Source organism: Entelurus aequoreus, linkage group LG19 (genome assembly GCF_033978785.1).
Source record: "Entelurus aequoreus isolate RoL-2023_Sb linkage group LG19, RoL_Eaeq_v1.1, whole genome shotgun sequence".
Classification (NCBI taxonomy): Eukaryota; Metazoa; Chordata; class Actinopteri; order Syngnathiformes; family Syngnathidae; genus Entelurus; species Entelurus aequoreus.
This window is the reverse complement of record NC_084749.1, coordinates 34,789,920-34,807,875: the sequence shown is the minus strand read 5'-3', so window position 1 is coordinate 34,807,875 and position 17,956 is coordinate 34,789,920. Positions and strand designations below refer to the sequence as shown.

At 40.1% G+C, this 17,956-nt stretch overlaps 2 protein-coding genes across 2 annotated transcripts in view; one reads left to right on the top strand and one right to left on the bottom strand.

Annotated features, from left to right (window-relative positions):
- The window catches only part of LOC133634960 (nuclear receptor subfamily 2 group F member 6-like), a 52,653-nt gene extending 38,417 nt beyond the window's left edge, over window positions 1-14,236 (top strand). The window contains exon 4 of the mRNA XM_062027624.1: window positions 14,048-14,236. Coding sequence (XP_061883608.1) covers window positions 14,048-14,236 — 189 coding nt within the window. The remainder of the gene's footprint in view (window positions 1-14,047) is intronic.
- Window positions 14,237-14,408: 172 nt separating this feature from the next.
- Window positions 14,409-17,956, bottom strand: part of LOC133634959 (insulin-like growth factor-binding protein 3) — a 36,082-nt gene continuing 32,534 nt past the window's right edge. The window contains exons 3-4 of the mRNA XM_062027623.1: window positions 14,466-14,585; window positions 14,409-14,420 (exon numbers count right to left, since the gene is read on the bottom strand). Coding sequence (XP_061883607.1) covers window positions 14,409-14,420; window positions 14,466-14,585 — 132 coding nt within the window. The remainder of the gene's footprint in view (window positions 14,421-14,465; window positions 14,586-17,956) is intronic.

Genomic DNA, 17,956 nt, shown 5'->3' with positions numbered 1-17,956 from the left:
TTTACACTGAAGTGAAACCTCTTGATGTGGCCCAATCTTATGCGAAAAGATCAGATTTGATGCACTTTGGAGCGTTTACACTGGGCAAAAAATTAGATCTGTCACTTAAAGGCAAAAAGATCCGATTTGGTGTGCAGTGTTAACGGGGCAATAGTTTACATATTGTGGAGGGAGATGGGGCCAGCGCTGTCTGCAGGAGCAAAGGTCACCGCCTCTGTCCATGGTGCTGAGGACAGAGCACCATCAGACAGGGCGTGGCAGCTGGCAGTAAGCGGCCGGGAGCAGGAGGGGAGAGAGGATACGGACGTGACTGAAAAGTCACGTTCTACTGGAGAGAAAACTTTTGTTGAAACATTATTATTAAAACCTTGTTAAAACCTGCACGCTCGGCTCCTGTGCCGTGTCTGACAGTGGGACTGCGAAGACGGAACTTCCACACATATGTTTATAGTTTATATATGTGGAGAGACTTTAGCTGCTAGCGAGAATGCTTCAGTGCGTTAAAAAAGGGTTCGTTCACTTGTCGCTGTGAAATTTGCGGGACAAAGCTATAATGTGTAGTATAAAAAGCTCTATTGTCGGCAAGATTTATATAATTGATATCATGTATCGCCCAAGCCTCCCGCACTTTATACAATACTACCATCTAGAGATGTGTATCGAGTATCTGTTTTTTTGGTACCGGTTCCTAATTGGATCGTTCCAGGAGGACGGTCAAGATTTTGGACAAATGATACGACTATTGATATTTTATTTTATCCAGCTGACCGTTATAATTATGACATGCTGTCACAGTCACTTCAGTGAACGTGTCCTCCAAGTAATCCACTCAAAAAACTGAACCATTTAAATAATATACCGTATTTTTCGGAGTATAAGTCGCTCCGGAGTATAAGTCGCTCCGGAGTATAAGTCGCACCGGCCGAAAATGCATAATGAAAAAGGAAAAAAACATATATAAGTCGCACAGGAGTATAAGTCGCATTTTTTGGGGAAATGTATTTTTTATATTTGAAAGGCAATTTAAAATAAATAAAGAATACTGAACAACAGGCTGAATAAGTGTACGTTATATGAGGCATAAATAACCAACTGAGAACGTGCCTGGTATGTTAAAGGCCTACTCAAACCCACTACTACAGACCAAGCAGTCTGATAGTTTATATATCAATGATGAAATCTTAACATTGCAACACATGCCAATACGGCCGGGTTAACTTATAAAGTGCAATTTTAAATTTCCCGCCACACTTCCGGTTGAAAACGTCTCGGTATGATGACGTATGCGCGTGACGTAAACAGTTGATAGAAGTATTGGTACCCCATTGAATACAATACAAAAAAGCTCTGTTTTCATTTCAAAATTCCACAGTATTCTGGACATCTGTGTTGGTGAATCTTTTGCAATTTGTTTAATGAACAATAGAGACTGCAAAGAAGAAAGTTGTAGGTGGGATCGGTGTATTAGCGGCGGACTACAGCAACACAGCCAGGAGGACAGAGATGGATAGCAGACGCGCTAGCCGCCGAACTCACCTTAACTTCTTCCGTCTCGCCAACCGCATCTGTGATCGGGTGAAGTCCTTTGTCGCACCGTCGCTCGCTGGAACGCACTTGAGCACGGGTGTTGATGAGCAGATGAGGGCCGGCTGGCGTAGGTGGATAGCTAATGTTTTTAGCATAGCTCTGTGAGGTCCGGTTGCTAAGTTAGCTTCAATGGCGTCGTTAGCAACAGCATTGTTAACCTTCGCCAGGCTGGAAAGCATTAACCGTGCAGTTACATGTCCATGGTTTAATAGTATTGTTGATCTTCTGTCTATCCTTCCAGTCAGGGATTTATTTATTTTGTTTCTATATGCAGTTAAGCACGATGCTATCACGTTTCGTCGATGTATTGTCGTGGAGATAAAAGTCACTGTGAATGTCCATTTCGCGTTCTCGACTCTCATTTTCAAGAGGATATAGTATCCGAGGTGGTTTAAAATACAAATCCGTGACCCACAATAGAAAAAGGAGAGAGTGTGGAATCCAATGAGCCAGCTTGTACCTAAGTTACGGTCAGAGCGAAAAAAGATATGTCTTGCACTGCATTCTAGTCCTTCACTCTAACGTTCCTCATCCACAAATCTTTCATCCTCGCTCAAATTAATGGGGTAATCGTCGCTTTCTCGGTCCGAATCGCTCTAGCTGCATTGAAAACAATAGGAAAATGTGAGGAGCCTTTCAACTGACTACGTCACGCTACTTCCGGTAGGGGCAAGGCTTTTTTTAATCAGATACCAAAAGTTGCGATCTTTATCGTCGTTGTTCTCTACTAAATCCTTTCAGCAAAAATATGGCAATATCGCGAAATGATCAAGTATGACACATAGAATGGATCTGCTATCCCCGCTTAAATAAAAACAATTCATTTCAGTAGGCCTTTAACGTAACATATTATGGTAAGAGTCATTCAAATAACTATAACATATAGAAAATGCTATACGTTTACCAAACAATCTGTCACTCCTAATTGCTAAATCCGATTAAATCTTATACGTCTAGTCTCTTACGTGAATGAGCTAAACAAAATTATTTGATATTTTACGGTAATGTGTTAATAATTTCACACATAAGTCGCTCCTGAGTATAAGTCGCACCCCCGGCCAAACTATGAAAAAAACTGCGACTTATAGTTCGAAAAATACGGTAGCTGCTCAGAAACAAGATAGCATCCGCTGACAGGTCTGTAGTCTCCGTTTTTTTTTGTGTGGCATCAAAACACACCTAGCTTAAATGCACACCCACCTAACATGCTAATTGGTTACATTGATTTATATCAGTGGCGAGCCGTGCGTTTCCCACCTAGGCTTTCAGTGATGTCTGACTTCAATGATTACCTCTCATAATACCATAATTGATGTCGCCACATGACCATTGATGGAGAAATACTATACAAGAACACATTTACACACTATGGCACATTGAATCAACTCAACAGTGTACAAAACGGGTTATTTTCTGGCGCATTTAAAAATCAATTAAAACACATCAGCAATTAAAACATATCTTATGTGGTACTGTCAAAATTAAAATTGCAAAAAACATATGAAAAGTGAAAACATATATATTTGAAATCACAATTTGTAGCACCTATTCGACGCCGTATAAGCCAGTGGTACCCATAGTCGTCGACTTATTCGAATGGAAATGGCAAGCAATTCCCCATTTCATCGCCTGAACAGCTGAGCTAGCTTCCAGGGTTGGCTGACATCGTCTCACAAGATATAGTTTCTCTTTAAATATCCTTCTTGAAAATGGCCTAGCAAATATATATCTGCCACCTAATCTATGTTTTGTTCTGGCTACAGCGCAACACTTCCCGCTTCCTGCTAAATTGAAACTTGTGAATGGATACTCACTTTGGAATGACAAGTGAGTATCCAATCAAAGTCTCGTTAACATCAGGCTACTTAGATAGGCTACTGTCAACAACTTGTGATCAAAGTGTTCTCAAATTCATCCGCTAACGGTCCCGGTGAGTATCCAATAACAGGACGCGTAAATGTCACGTTCAACGTGAGGCCATCTAGAAGGCCTTACTGATAACAACCCGTGATCTGATTGGCTATCGCGATTGTCTACCCCGTTTACTTACAGTGCACGGACGCCCACATTGTTGATTCTGAAGACCTCTGGCAGATTTCGTACAGCATGGCAACATAAGCTAGCTGAATTCTGATTGGATACAAACTAAAACTGAAAACAACAGCACTGGAACAAGCATAATATGACATGAAGAGAATATGAATAATTTTAGATATTTAGGGAAAAGTAAATTAAAAAATAAGTGTATCTTTAATTATGATCATGATTTCTGGTTATGTCAGACCAGCAGAGAAGGCCTTGCTGGCCCTGATGGCACACCACTGATTTACATCATATTTTTTTATGTACAAGGCCTATGCTTTGCACATGAATGCCATATACAATATTTCCAACTGAGTGTAATTATAATGAATAGATGTATCAAGACGGATCTGTATGATCTTTACAAGATGATGACATAACAACTGCATTGCACCTTACATATTTCCATTATCTACAATTACACTCAGCTGGAAATAATATTTTTGTACGGCATTCATGTGCAGAGACATATCTTTTACATGATACAGTATACAAAATATATAATATCATCAATACAATCAATTAGCATGTTCAGTGAGTGAGCAAGGTGTGTTCTAATGCCAAGCGGATCATGTCAGACGGTGACTAGAGAGTCTCTCTTGCGTCAGAGCAACTTTATTAATGAACACATTCCTTAAAACTGTTACTTTTTGAGTGCATTATGATGGGTTTGTGGATTACTGGATCGCTAGAAGGGCAATTGATGAAGCACGTGAGGATGAAAATTTGTTGCGATACAAACCTTTGTGTGGTATTGCTTCCATATTTGTAAATCATTATTCCAAACTAATAATCAGATCTTACCCGTGTCTTGTTTTATGCATAGCACCGGCACCTAAAATGAATTTGACAGCGTGATACAATCAGGACCGTCAGCTGGATTAAAAAAAAAAAAAACGATAGCCAAATCAATTGTCCAGAATTTTAACGCTCCTTCTGTACCGACCCAATTAGGAGCCGGTAACGAAAATTCCCGGTACTCGGTATGGATTCCTAATAACAACTGAACATGGTCAGCTCACTGTTAAAGACCAATTAAGAAATTAGATCGTATTGTTAAACAAATTAACATTTAGTAACACATGAACACACACAAAATTACCAAAAAGTGATAACGTTGACTATTAGTACTGATTCCGAAGTATCGGCAGTTGGTACCCTATCAGTTCAAATGTGAAAGGTACCCATCCCTACTTGGGTGAAACATGATAATGATTGTCTGGTTAATATTTGCCATTAACCCTAACATACAATCGGATTGGATTTGCATTGCATCATATTATCTAAATGTTTTATTTTTACCTCCTGACCGATTAGGAATTAGTGAAATCCAAGCTATGTCCGAGGGCTAATTGTTTTTCGGAACATGAAAAAAAAACAAAAAACATCAAGTCAATTCATTTAAAACTCGAGATTCACATAAACATGTTTTATCTGACCTATTTTACTCTGCTTAGACCTTTCTACAAAAACTAGCCCTCACTCTCCCTTTTCCCCACCTAACCCCCCTCCACACAACCCTTTTTTCTCAGTATTGTCACCCTTGACGGTTCACACGGTCTTCTCTTCAGAATGTTTCCGGTTATAAATCTGCAACACACCGTGAAGACACATTCCCTGGGTCGGATTTAACACAACACCCCATCGACTCTCTAAGTAACGGGTGATAAGGGTTGGCAAGCACAATGGCTAAGACCAGACCTGACACATTACTGCTAGATATTTGCTGACAGAATAGAGGAGAAGAACAACGACAAGTCTTAATTTACATGACTGGGAACTTTGGGAAAAGGGGGACGTTTGATTCCGAGAGGTTGTTTTCATTATGTTTATCGTTGTTTTGGCTTGGGTTTATCTCTGAATCATGGTGCTTCGGGTAGTTTTGGTGACTCATGTTTTCTTCAGAATGGGAACTCCTTGAATCAGAATAATGGGAAAAAAAGACTAGAAAACATTTAACACAGCAGCAAGTCATTCCGTGTTTCACCTTGCTTGACACCCTCCAGTGAAACACTGCATTTTCTACTTTACGTTAAAGAAGACCTATAATGCAAAAAAAAACAACAACCCTGAAATCAAACCATGGAGGCATGGTGGAGATATTTACAAAACTATCTTGCCTTCCTTCATACTTCTTCTGAACAATTTGTTTGTAATTTGACCAATGTGGGACCGTTTTCTCATTGGTAACATCAGCAGAAATCTCCATATATGGTAATGTTTTACCCGAATAATTTTGCACGAGTCCAACACTGTTGTCCAACATCGTAGTCAATAGGTTCCTTCTTTTTCTCCTTTCCTTTGTTTTAGGGCAGACTGGCTCGTACATGCATCCTCTAATACATTTATAATACAAAGTAGTGTATAGTTCTAACTAGTGTTGTAACGATACCAATATTTTGGTACAGGTACCGGTACTAAAATTATTTTGGGTACTTTTTGGTACTTTTCTGTACTTTTCTAAATAAAGGGGACCACAAAAAAATTGCATTATTGGCTTTATATTAACACAAAATCTTAGGGTACTTTAAAAATATGATTCTTATTGCAGTTAAGTTTTTAAAGGCCTACTGAAATGATTTTTTTTTATTTAAACGGGAATAGCAGATCCATTCTATGTGTCATACTTGATCATTTCGCGATATTGCCATATTTTTGCTGAAAGGATTTAGTAGAGAAAATCGACGATAAAGTTCACAACTTTTGCTCGCTGATAAAAAAAAGCCTTGCCTGTACCGGAAGTAGCGTGACGTCACAGGAGCTAGTATTCCTCACAATTCCCCATTGTTTACAATGGAGCGAGAGAGATTCGGACCGAGAAAGTGACGATTACCCCATTAATTTGAGCGAGGATGAAAGATTCGTAGATGAGGAACGTTACAGTGAAGGACTTGAGAGGCAGTGATGGACGTATCTTTTTTCGCTCTGACCGTAACTTAGGTACAAGCTGGCTCATTGGATTCAACACTGTCCTTTTTCTATTGTGGATCACGGATTTGTATTTTAAACCACCTTGGATACTATATCCTCTTGAAAATGAGAGTCGAGCACACGAAATGGACATTTAAAGTGACTTTTATCTCCAAGTAACATGGACCCCGACTTAAACAAGTTGAAAAACTTATTCGGGTGTTACCATTTAGTGGTCAATTGTACGGAATATGTACTTCACTGTGCAACCTACTAATAAAAGTCTCAATCAATCAAAAACTACACGGTTAAAAATTATCAGCCTGGTAAGGCTTAACTATGCTGTTGCTAACGACGCTAAGGCTAATTTAGCAACTTAGCAACCGGACCTCACAGAACTATGTACTCTCTCCTTTTTCTATTGTGGATCACGGATTTGTATTTTAAACCACCTCGGATACTATATCCTCTTGAAAATGAGAGTCAAGCACGCGAAATGGACATTTAAAGTGACTTTTATCTCCAAGACAATACATCGGTAACACACTTAGCTACTGAGCTAACGTGCTAGCGTCGTTCTCAAATGAAGATAGAAACAAAATAAATAAACCCCTGACTGGAAGGATAGACAGAAGACCAACAATAATATTAAACCATGTACATGTAACTACACGGTTAAAAATTCTCAGCCTGGTAAGGCTTAACTATGCTGTTGCTAACGACGCTAAGGCTAATTTAGCAACTTAGCAACCGGACCTCACAAAACTATGATAAAACATTAGCGCTCTACATACGCCAGCCAGCCCTCATCTGCTCATCAACAGCCGTGCTCACCTGCGTTCCAGCGATCAACGGCGCGACGAAGGACTTCATCCGTGGGTTTGGCGGCAAGTATCGGCTAGGCGTCAGGGTAAGTAGTCCTTGTTGTGTTGCTGTAAGTATTGTAATGCCCCGCAGTGGAGAAGGAGTCACACAGACGAGGATGCGCTGCTCAATCACTTTATTAACAAGCGGTAACTGGTTGTAGTTCAAAAAGTAACGCACACACATACACGAGCTGCTGTTAGCCAAAACTCACGCTCACACACACTCAAGTTCTCCGCCAACTCACTCGCGCATGCGCGTTCCCCAAACCCTTAAAGACACAGTACACTAATGCAAATATCACAGATATTACAGTATTGTACTTAGCCGCTAAGACACCGATCGATCCCACCAACAACGTTCTTCTTTGCAGTCTCCATTGTTCATTAAACAAATTGCAAAAGATTCACCAACACAGATGTCCAGAATACTGTGGAATTTTGTCGAAGAAAACAAGAGGCTTTTCTATCGGGTCCGATGGGGTCCAACCACTTCCGTTGCTTTTGTGACGTCACGCGCATAAATCATATCCAAAGGAGTTTTTCAACCGGAAGTGTGGCGGGAATTTTAAAATTGCCATTTATAAGTTAACCCGGCCGTATTGGCATGTGTTGCAATGTTAAGATTTCATCATTGATATATAAACTATCAGACTGCGTGGTTGGTAGTAGTGGGTTTCAGTAGGCCTTTAAATAAAATAGTGAACATACAAGACATCTTGTCTTTTAGTAGTAAGTAAGCAAACAAAGGCTTCTAATTAGTCTGCTGACATATGCAGTAACATATTGTGTCATTTATCATTCTATTATTTTGTCAACATTATTAAGGACAAGTGGTAGAAAATTAATTATTAATCTACTTGTTCATTAACTGTTAATATCTGCTTACTTCCTCTTTTAACATGTTCCATCTACACTTCTGTTAAAATGTAATAATCACTTATTCTTCTGTTGTTTGATACTTTACATTAGCTTTGGATGATACCACAAATGTGGGTATCAATCCGATACCAAGTAGTTACAGGATCATATATTGGTCATATTCAAAGTCCTCATGTGTCCAGGGACATATTTCCTGAGTTTATAAACATAATATAATTTTAAAAAAACGAAAGACGATGTTGTGATGCCAAAAAATATCAACGTAGTCATAGTAGTATCGACTCGATACGTGCTTGACCTTGATATCATTACAGTGGATGTTAGGTATCGATTCATCAATGGCGTTTGTTTACATTTTGATGCCGGTGAGGTACGGTGTGTAGTGAAGCATGTTTAGCTATTCCTCGTCCTGCAGGGATGATACTTGTAAGAAACTTACTTTATTTGTCGCCATGGAGACGAGGATTAGTGATTTAGAAGAAGCTAAAACACTGCCGACGGCAGATGGACTTTAGCCGCTAGCTAGCTAGCCATGTCTTAAAACAACTCTTCCTGAGGGCGTTTCAGTGTTATAACCTCACCTTTATCTTTAGTTTTTAAGCCAAAATGTGTCCGTTCTCCCTTTTCTGTCTACACACTGTGTCTGCTTGTAAGTACTCTGTGATTGTGTGCCGCCGAACATGCTCCTCTGCTCGTAAACCAGCAATGTCATGACGTGACTTCGACGCGGGCGCGGGGTGGTGTGGGACCGGTACTTTTCAGAGACGGTATTGTACCGAAAAGTATTCATTAGTATCGCAGTACTATACTAATACCGGTATACCGTACAACCCTAGTTCTAACTTATATCTGTCAGTACACTCAATATGGAGGTGCTAAAAACTACAACATGGCTGATGGGGAGAAGACATGACGTGATGTAAGGCAGATGTGACAAATGTTTGTTACTGTATTTATCAGACTATAAGGCGCACTTAAAGGCCTACTTTAATGAAGTTTTCTTATTTAAACGGGGATAGCAGGTCCATTCTATGTGTCATACTTGATTTCGCGATATTGCCATATTTTTGCTGAAAGTAATTAGTAGAGAACATCGACGATAAAGTTTGCAACTTTTGGTTGCTGATAAAAAAGCCTTGCCTGTACCGGAAGTAGGGTTGGGTATCGAGTATCGATTGGAACCGGGACTAACTTTCCGATTCTCCCGGTATTGTTCAAAAGTTTAAATTTCGATTCCTATTTTCGATACTCAGTCCGCCGACCGGAAAAAAAAATAACAATAAAAAAAAAATGTCCGCCGAACCGGAAGAAGAAGCCGCTTAGCACCAACGAAGAAGCGCCCACCGCCGGAAGTGTTAGCATAGCCGAGCGAGTCAGTCAAGCTCAAGCATGGATAGCGGGCGTCGGCGGTCCAAAGTGTGGCTTTACTTTACAAAAAAAAAAAGAAATAACCGCGAAATAACAGAGCTCCACGTCCATCAAGAAACGAGTGGAGAGAGAGCTGCAGATGTACCAGGACGTTCCACCGATACTTATGTCTGACGACCCTGCTGCATAGTGGTGGTCCGGTGGAACCAACAAAAGACTTATCCTTTGCTGTCAGATCGCGCTTTCTCCTATTTATGCGTTCAAACTTCTTCCACACCCAGCGAACGTGTATTTTCCACAGCAGGAGACACTATCTGTCCAGAACGCTCACGCATCCTGCCTGAGAAGGCGGATATGGTCATTTTCCTAAACAAGAACTGTCTCTGATTTTATGCTGTACCTGCTGCTAATCTGGACCGGGTTTTGCAAGTTGTTTCTTATTGTTTATTTGCTTTTCTGCACCAGGTTAGCCCATCAGTGGGAGCACGGTAACATGTTTAAGTACCTGCAGCATCATACACTTGTGTGTGTAAATGTGTTTTCATGAGGTTTCCTGCAGCATCATACACTTGTGTGTGTAAATGTGTTTTCATGAGGTTTTCAAAAATAAAGCTCTCTTGAGGAAAGTGTACCCCTGGGAAAATGTATTCATAATTTATAATATTTATATTCAAGTTCATAGATTTGATATTTATATTCTAGTTGAAAACAGCCCTGTGAGGAATTTATAGTAAAGTTCATAAAAAGTTAATAGAATTAAAATTGATGGAGAACGTCAGACTATTTCATTCAGAAAGACTGTAGGTTAGCTAGCTCATTTAAAATATCCTAAACTTTTTTTTGACCCTACCTCTTAAAAGAATCGGAATCGAGGACCGTCAGGAATCGGAATCGAAACAAAGAACCGGAATCGGAATCGGAATCGTTCAAATTCAAACGATACCCAACCCTAACCGGAAGTAGCGTGACGTCCCAGGTTGTGGAGCGCCTCACATCTGCACATTGTTTACAATCATGGCCACCAGCAGTGAGAGCGATTCGGACCGAGAAAGTGACAATTACCCCATTAATTTGAGCGAGGATGAAAGATTTGTGGATGAGGAAAGTGAGAGTGAAGGATTAGAGGGCAGTTGAAGCGATTCAGATAGGGAAGATGCTGTGAGAGGCGGGTGGGACCTGATAATCAGCTGGGAATGACTACAACAGTAAATAAACACAAGACATATATATACTCTATTAGCCACAACACAACCAGGCTTATATTTAATATGCCACAAATTAATCCGCATAACAAACACCTCCCCCCTCCCGTCCATATAACCCACCAATACAACACAAACACCCAAACAACACACTCAATCCCACAGCCCAAAGTACCGTTCACCTCCGTAAAGTTCATATAGCACATATATTTCCCCAAAGTTACGTACGTGACATGCACATAGCGGCACGCACGTACGGGTAAGCGATCAAATGTTTGGAAGCCAAAGCTGCGTACTCACGGTAGCGCGTCTGCTATCCAACTCAAAGTCCTCCTGGTTGTGTTGCTGCAGCCGGTCGCTAATACACCGCTTCCCACCTACAGCTTTCTTCTTTGCTGTCTTCATTGTTCATTAAACAAATTGCAAAAGATTCACCAACACAGATGTCCAGAATACTGTGGAATTTTGCGATGAAAACAGACGACTTAATAGCTGGCCACAATGGTGTCCCAATATGTCCGCACAATCCGTGACGTCACGCGCAAACGTCATCATACCGAGACGTTTTCAGCAGAATATTTCGCGGGAAATTAAAAATTGCACTTTACTAATCTAACCCGGCCGTATTGGCATGTGTTGCAATGTTAAGATTTCCTCATTGATATATAAACTATCAGACTGCGTGGTCGGTAGTAGTGGGTTTCAGTAGGCCTTTAAAATCCTTTCATTTTCTCAAAACTCGACAGTGCGCCTTATAACCCGGTGCGCCTAAAGTACGGAATAATTTTGGTTGTGCTTACCGACCTTGAAGCTATTTTATTTGGTACATGGTGAAATGATAAGTGTGACCAGTAGATGGCATTCACACATAAGAGATGCCTGTAGACTGCAATATTACTCAAGTAAACAACACCAAAATTGTATATTGAAAATATAGAACATTACACACGGCGCTCAAAAATCTATCAAAATGTTTTAGTACAACTTTGGTAAGCTATGAAGCCGCACCGCTTGATAGATTGTACTGTGCTTCAACATACAAGTATTATTATGGTGTGTGTATAAGGTAAGACATATTATCTGGCGTTTTGTTTCGCAATATAATGCAAAAGCAACTGTTCTTACCTTCTGGTACCTGCTGATCTGTATTTGGGATCTGAAAGTCCTGAAAATTTGCGCGCATCCGCTTCTGTAGTCCGTGGCAACACCGTAGTCCGATAAGCTTCTTCTTTTTCTCTATCTTCTTGTTATGGGACATTCATCCTCCGCTGTTGCCTTTTCTAATATAAAGTAGTGTAAAGTTATTACTTATATCTGTCAGTAAACTCGCCATGAAAGCGCTAAAACATACCGGTGTAGTGAGATTACATTACCGTAATTTCCGGACTATAAGCTGCACCTGACTATAAGCCGCACCAGCTAAATTTAGGGGAAAATACAGATTGCTCCATATATAAACCGCACCCGACTATAAGCCGCAGGGTTTTGATGTGTAATTACCGTAGTATATAGGGGTTCCTGCTACCACGGAGGGGATTGTCGGGACAGAGATGACTGTTTGGGAACGCAAAGCGTCCCATTTATTAACAATAAATCTTTCAATCATTCAATCAAACTTTCACATCTTTGACATGGCGAACAGCATTCGTGCAGAGTACAAATAATACAATGGTGCAAAGTAATACAAAGTGCTCGCCTGTACGTTATCAAAATAACCAGCCTACCGGTATATGAAAAGTCAGTCTTTAATTATTGTGTCTTCGTCTTCCTCCTGCGTACTAAAACCACCGAAATTCTCTTCGTCGGTGTCGGAGAAGAACAGGCCGTAAATAAGCCGCACCGTTGTATAAGCCGCAGGGACCAGAACGAGGGGAAAAAGTAGCGGCTTATAGTCCGGAAATTACGGTATTCACCCAAGGAACTTTAGTAACTAGAGAGTTCCGGTCAGACGGTTTTTGACGGGACACATTTCCGGCGTTGTTGTTGCACTAGTGAGCCACGGATGAGGAGATGCTGCTCCATTATTGATTGAAGTAAAGACTGAATGTCATTAAAACAGTTAGCGGGGGGTAGCGGGGGGTGTATATTGTAGCGTCCCGGAAGAGTTAGTTCTGCAAGGGGTTCTGGGTATTTGTTCTGTTGTGTTTATGTTGTGTTTATGTTGTGTTACGGTGCGGATGTTCTCCCGAAATGTGTTTGTCATTCTTGTTTGGTGTAGGTTTACAGTGTGGCGCATATTTGTAACAGTGTTAAAGTTGTTTATACGGCCGCCCTCAGTGTGACCTGCATGGCTGTTGACCAAGTATGCCTTGCATTCACTTGTGTGTGTGAAAAGCCGTAGGTATTATGTGATTGGGCCGGCATACAAAGGCAGTGCCTTTAAGGTTTATTGGCGCTCTGTACTTCTCCCTACGTCCGTGTACCACTCCGTACAGCGGCGTTTTAAAAAGTCATGAATTTTACTTTTTGAAACCGATACCGATAATTTCCGATATCACATTTTAAAGCATTTATCGGCCGATAATATTGGCAGTCCGATATTATCGGACATCTCTAGTTTTACATTTATTTTCATTTTCATCAATAATTCATTTTCTACCACTTGTCCTTAGTAATTTTGACAAAATAATAGAATGGACAATGACACAATATGTTACTGCATATGTCAGCAGCTAAATTAGGATCATTTGTTTGTTTACTTACTACTAAAAGACAAGTTGTTGTGTATGTTCACTATTTTATTTAAGGACAAACTTGCAATAAGAAACATATGTATTAATGAACCCTAAGATTTGTTGTTAAAATAAAGCCAATAATGCAATTTTTTTGTGCTCCCCTTTATTTAGAATAGTATCGAAAAGTACCGAAAAGTATCGAAATACATTTGAAAATATTGGTCTCGGGAGAACACTATTGTATACTTTAATCATCACCCAGTAATCTTTTACCTAACCCTTCAAAGCCAGGATGGACACACATGGTGGGCCCGCTTTAATAGCACAGTCAATGTCTAAAAGTGGCCTCTGGAAACGAGTTTTAGCTTCCTTGTTTTCCTTGCCACTATCTTCCAAAATGGGTTGACTTTGGGTGGCCCCGAGTCTATACCACAGACAAGAAAAACGAAACCGCTATTTGTTTTTGCCTCACCAACAGCACTCCACTCCTCCCTACGCCAAGACTACCACCATCAAACAAGCTCGCCATCCACACATTCTCCTGCCCGCCACATCTACCGTGCCACACACACTCCCAGGCCGCGTTCTTACCTCCCTACCCCCCACGTTCTCCCACACCGCACACCCACAAACACACCTGACCGACCTCATTTCCTGTGTGGCGTGAGTCAGACGACTGCAGTGCATTTTACTAGAGTTAGTCATTCAGATAATACGGTGTTGATGTGGCTGTCAAGGCAACCAGAGCAGCAAAAAAAAAAAAGGAGGGATTGTGCACGTGTGGGTGGGTGGAATGAGTTAATGAGGATCCTTTAGAAACGTTCAGGCACGTGGCAAGTCTATTTGCATGTCTGCAGGTGTGTGCTTTGGAGGGAAAAAAAGCATGAGTTACTCACCTGTTTTTTCTTATAGAAACCTCTTCTGTCACAGTTGGGTATGCGGAAGCCTCTGGGGTTGAGTTCATTGCTGATTTTCAGACTATTTAGGATGCTCTCCATCTCCAGCCGACATGGGCCCTGCAGGAACATGGCAAACGTGTCCAAATGATCAACAGTGTACTTGTATTTGTTTGCAAACTTTAGAAAAGTCTTTGTTTTTCGGAAATGTCATGAAAATGTACCAAAAAAAAGCAGTTTCCTCACCTCCAGTACATGTTTAATGACATGTAATCAGAACTGGTGATGTTTAATCAGCAGTAGAGAACTTATATGCAATATGTAGGGCAGTGTTTCTTAAATAGTTAGTCAGGACCCCTAGGAGGGGGGTCAGCAACCCGCAGCCCTATACTGCAAAAAGTCAGTGTTCAAAAACAAGAAAAAAAATAAAATAAAATTAGGGGTATTTTATTTGAACTAAGCAAAATTATCTGCCAATAGAACAAGAAAATTCGGTTTGTCAAGACTTTCCAAAACAAGCAAAATTAGCTAACCTCAATGAACCCAAAAATACCTTAAAATAAGAATATTCTCACTAATAACAAGTGCACTTTTCTTGGTAGAAAAAATGAAGAGACCTTTTTGCTCAATATGTTGAAAAATATTCTTAAATAATTAAATGCTAGTGCCATTATCTTGACATAATGATATGCGCTCAGCATTACATTTACTTATACTAAAAACTTTTTTTTTTTTCTTAATGGAAAGGCAACAAGGCAACCGCTTGTTACTCTCGGGGTCTACTAGCCGCTCAGGCAAATCATATTGTCTAAAAATGCATTTTCCCATCGATAACATGACATCATCGCGCCAAGTGCGTGGTCTTTCAGTCAATTAGTGCGCATATATGCAGCCCGGCCCCCTGTCAAATGTTTTTTTTATTGTAATTTTGAAGAATTTATCTGAATGTGCATGAACTATTTCTGTTCAAAATAGTTAGAAATGTCACATGTTAAATGTTTAAATATTAACTGTCCGTTTGCTGTACTGTGCCAACTGTATTACTATATGAGTATGTGTTTTCTATTGTTTCATTGAAAATAAAACAACAAAGTCCATATGGCTGTCATCTGTTTTAATTATGAGACACATTTGTGTCAAAATTATGATTTTTTTTTTTTCATGCTGGAAGTAAGAAATTATTACTTTGAAAAAGTAGTTTTGTACTTGTGAGTGTTAAAGGCCTACTGAAACCCACTACTACCGACCACGCAGTCTGATAGTTTATATATCAATGATGAAATCTTAACATTGCAACACATGCCAATACGGCCGGGTTAACTTATAAAGTGCAATTTTAAATTTCCCACCACACTTGCGGTTGAAAACGTCTATGTATGATGACGTATGCGCGTGACGTCACGGCGGCAACGGAAGTATTGGTACCCAATGTGTCACCATAAAAAAAGCTCTGTTTTCATCGAAGAATTCCACAGTATTCTGGACATCTGTGTTGGTGAATCTTTTGCAATTTGTTTAATGAACAATGGAGACTGCAAAGAAGAAAGCTGTAGGTGCGATCGGTGTATTAGCGGCGGACTACAGCAACACAACCAGGAGGACTTTGAGATGGATAGCAGACGCGCTACCGTGAGTACAGCTTTGGCTTCCAAACATTTGATCGCTTGCCCGTACGTGCGTGTCGCTATGTGCATGTCACGTACGTAACTTTGGGGAAATATTTGTTTCTTGCCGACTCTGATGGCGGCCGGGGTGTCGTCGAAAGCTACAACGCCCGCCGCCGCCACTCCGTAGCTAAGTTAGCTTCAATGGCGTCGTTAGCAACAGCATTGTTAAGCTTCGCCAAGCTGGAAATTATTAACCGTGTATTTACATGTCCACGGTTTAATAGTATTGTTGATCTTCTGTCTATCCTTCCAGTCAGGGGTTTATTTATTTTGTTTCTATCTGCATTTGAGCCCGATGCTATCACGTTAGCTCCGTAGCTAAAGAGCTTCACAGATGTATTGTCGTGGAGATAAAAGTCACTGTGAATGTCCATTTCGCGTTCTCGACTCTCATTGTCAAGAGGATATAGTATCCGAGGCGGTTTAAAATACAAATCCGTGATCCACAATAGAAAAAGGAGAAAGTGTGGAATCCAATGAACCCTTGTACCTAAGTTACGGTCAGAGCGAAAAAAGATACGTCTTGCACTGCACTCTAGTCCTTCACTCTCACGTTCCTCATCCACAAATCTTTCATCCTGGCTCAAATTAATGGGGTAATCGTCGCTTTCTCGGTCAGAATCTCTCTCGCTGCATTGTAAACAATAGGGAAATGTGAGCAGCCCTATCCCCTGTGACGTCACGCTACTTCCGGTATAGGCAAGGCTTTTTTTTATCAACGACCAAAAGTTGCGAACTTTATCGTCGTTGTTCTCTACTAAATCCTTTCAGCAAAAATATGGCAATATCGCGAAATGATCAAGTATGACACCTAGAAAGGATCTGCTATCCCCGTTTAAATACAATTTCATTTCAGTAGGCCTTTAATGACACAGCTGTGCAAAAGTTGATATTCTAGTTTCAAGCATGTTTTACTCAATATAGGTCATAAAATCTCAGCAACTGAGATAATGTAGGACCAAAACCCTTAAAACAAGTACAACACTAACATAAAATCTGCTTAGTGAGAAGAATTATCTTATCTGACAGAAAATAAGCAAATATCACCCTTATTTGAGATATTTAATCTTACTTAGATTTCAGTTTTTGCAATGTAGTGCAACATCATGTATCCTCTTTCAGAGATGTGTGAAAATGGAAAAAGATGAAGAAAAAAAATATTTTTTTGTTTTAATATATTTTCTGTAGGAGGACAAACATGACACAAACCTTCCTAATTGTTAGAAAACCCACTGTTTACCGTATTTTTCGGAGTATAAGTCGCAGTTTTTTTCATAGTTTGGCCGGGGGTGCGACTTATACTCAGGAGCGACTTATGTGTGAAATTATTAACACATTACCGTAAAATATCAAATAATATTATTTAGCTCATTCGCGTAAGAGACTAGACGTATAAGATTTCATGGGATTTAGCGATTAGGAGTGACATATTGTTTGGTAAACATATAGCATGTTCTATATGTTATAGTTATTTGAATGACTCTTACCATAATATGTTACGTTAACATACCAGGCACGTTCTCAGTTGGTTATTTATGCCTCATATAACGTACACTTATTCAGCCTGTTGTTCACTATTCTTTATTTATTTTAAATTTCCTTTCAAATGTCTATTCTTGGTGTTGGGTTTTATCATATAAATTTCCCCAAAACATGCGACTTATACTCCGGTGCGACATATATATGTTTTTTTCCTTCTTTATTATGCATTTTCGGCCGGTGCGACTTATACTCCGGAGCGACTTATAGTCCGAAAAATACAGTACATTAAGCATGCTTCACTGATGAGAGTATTTGACAAGCACCGTTTTGCCAACGAATTCC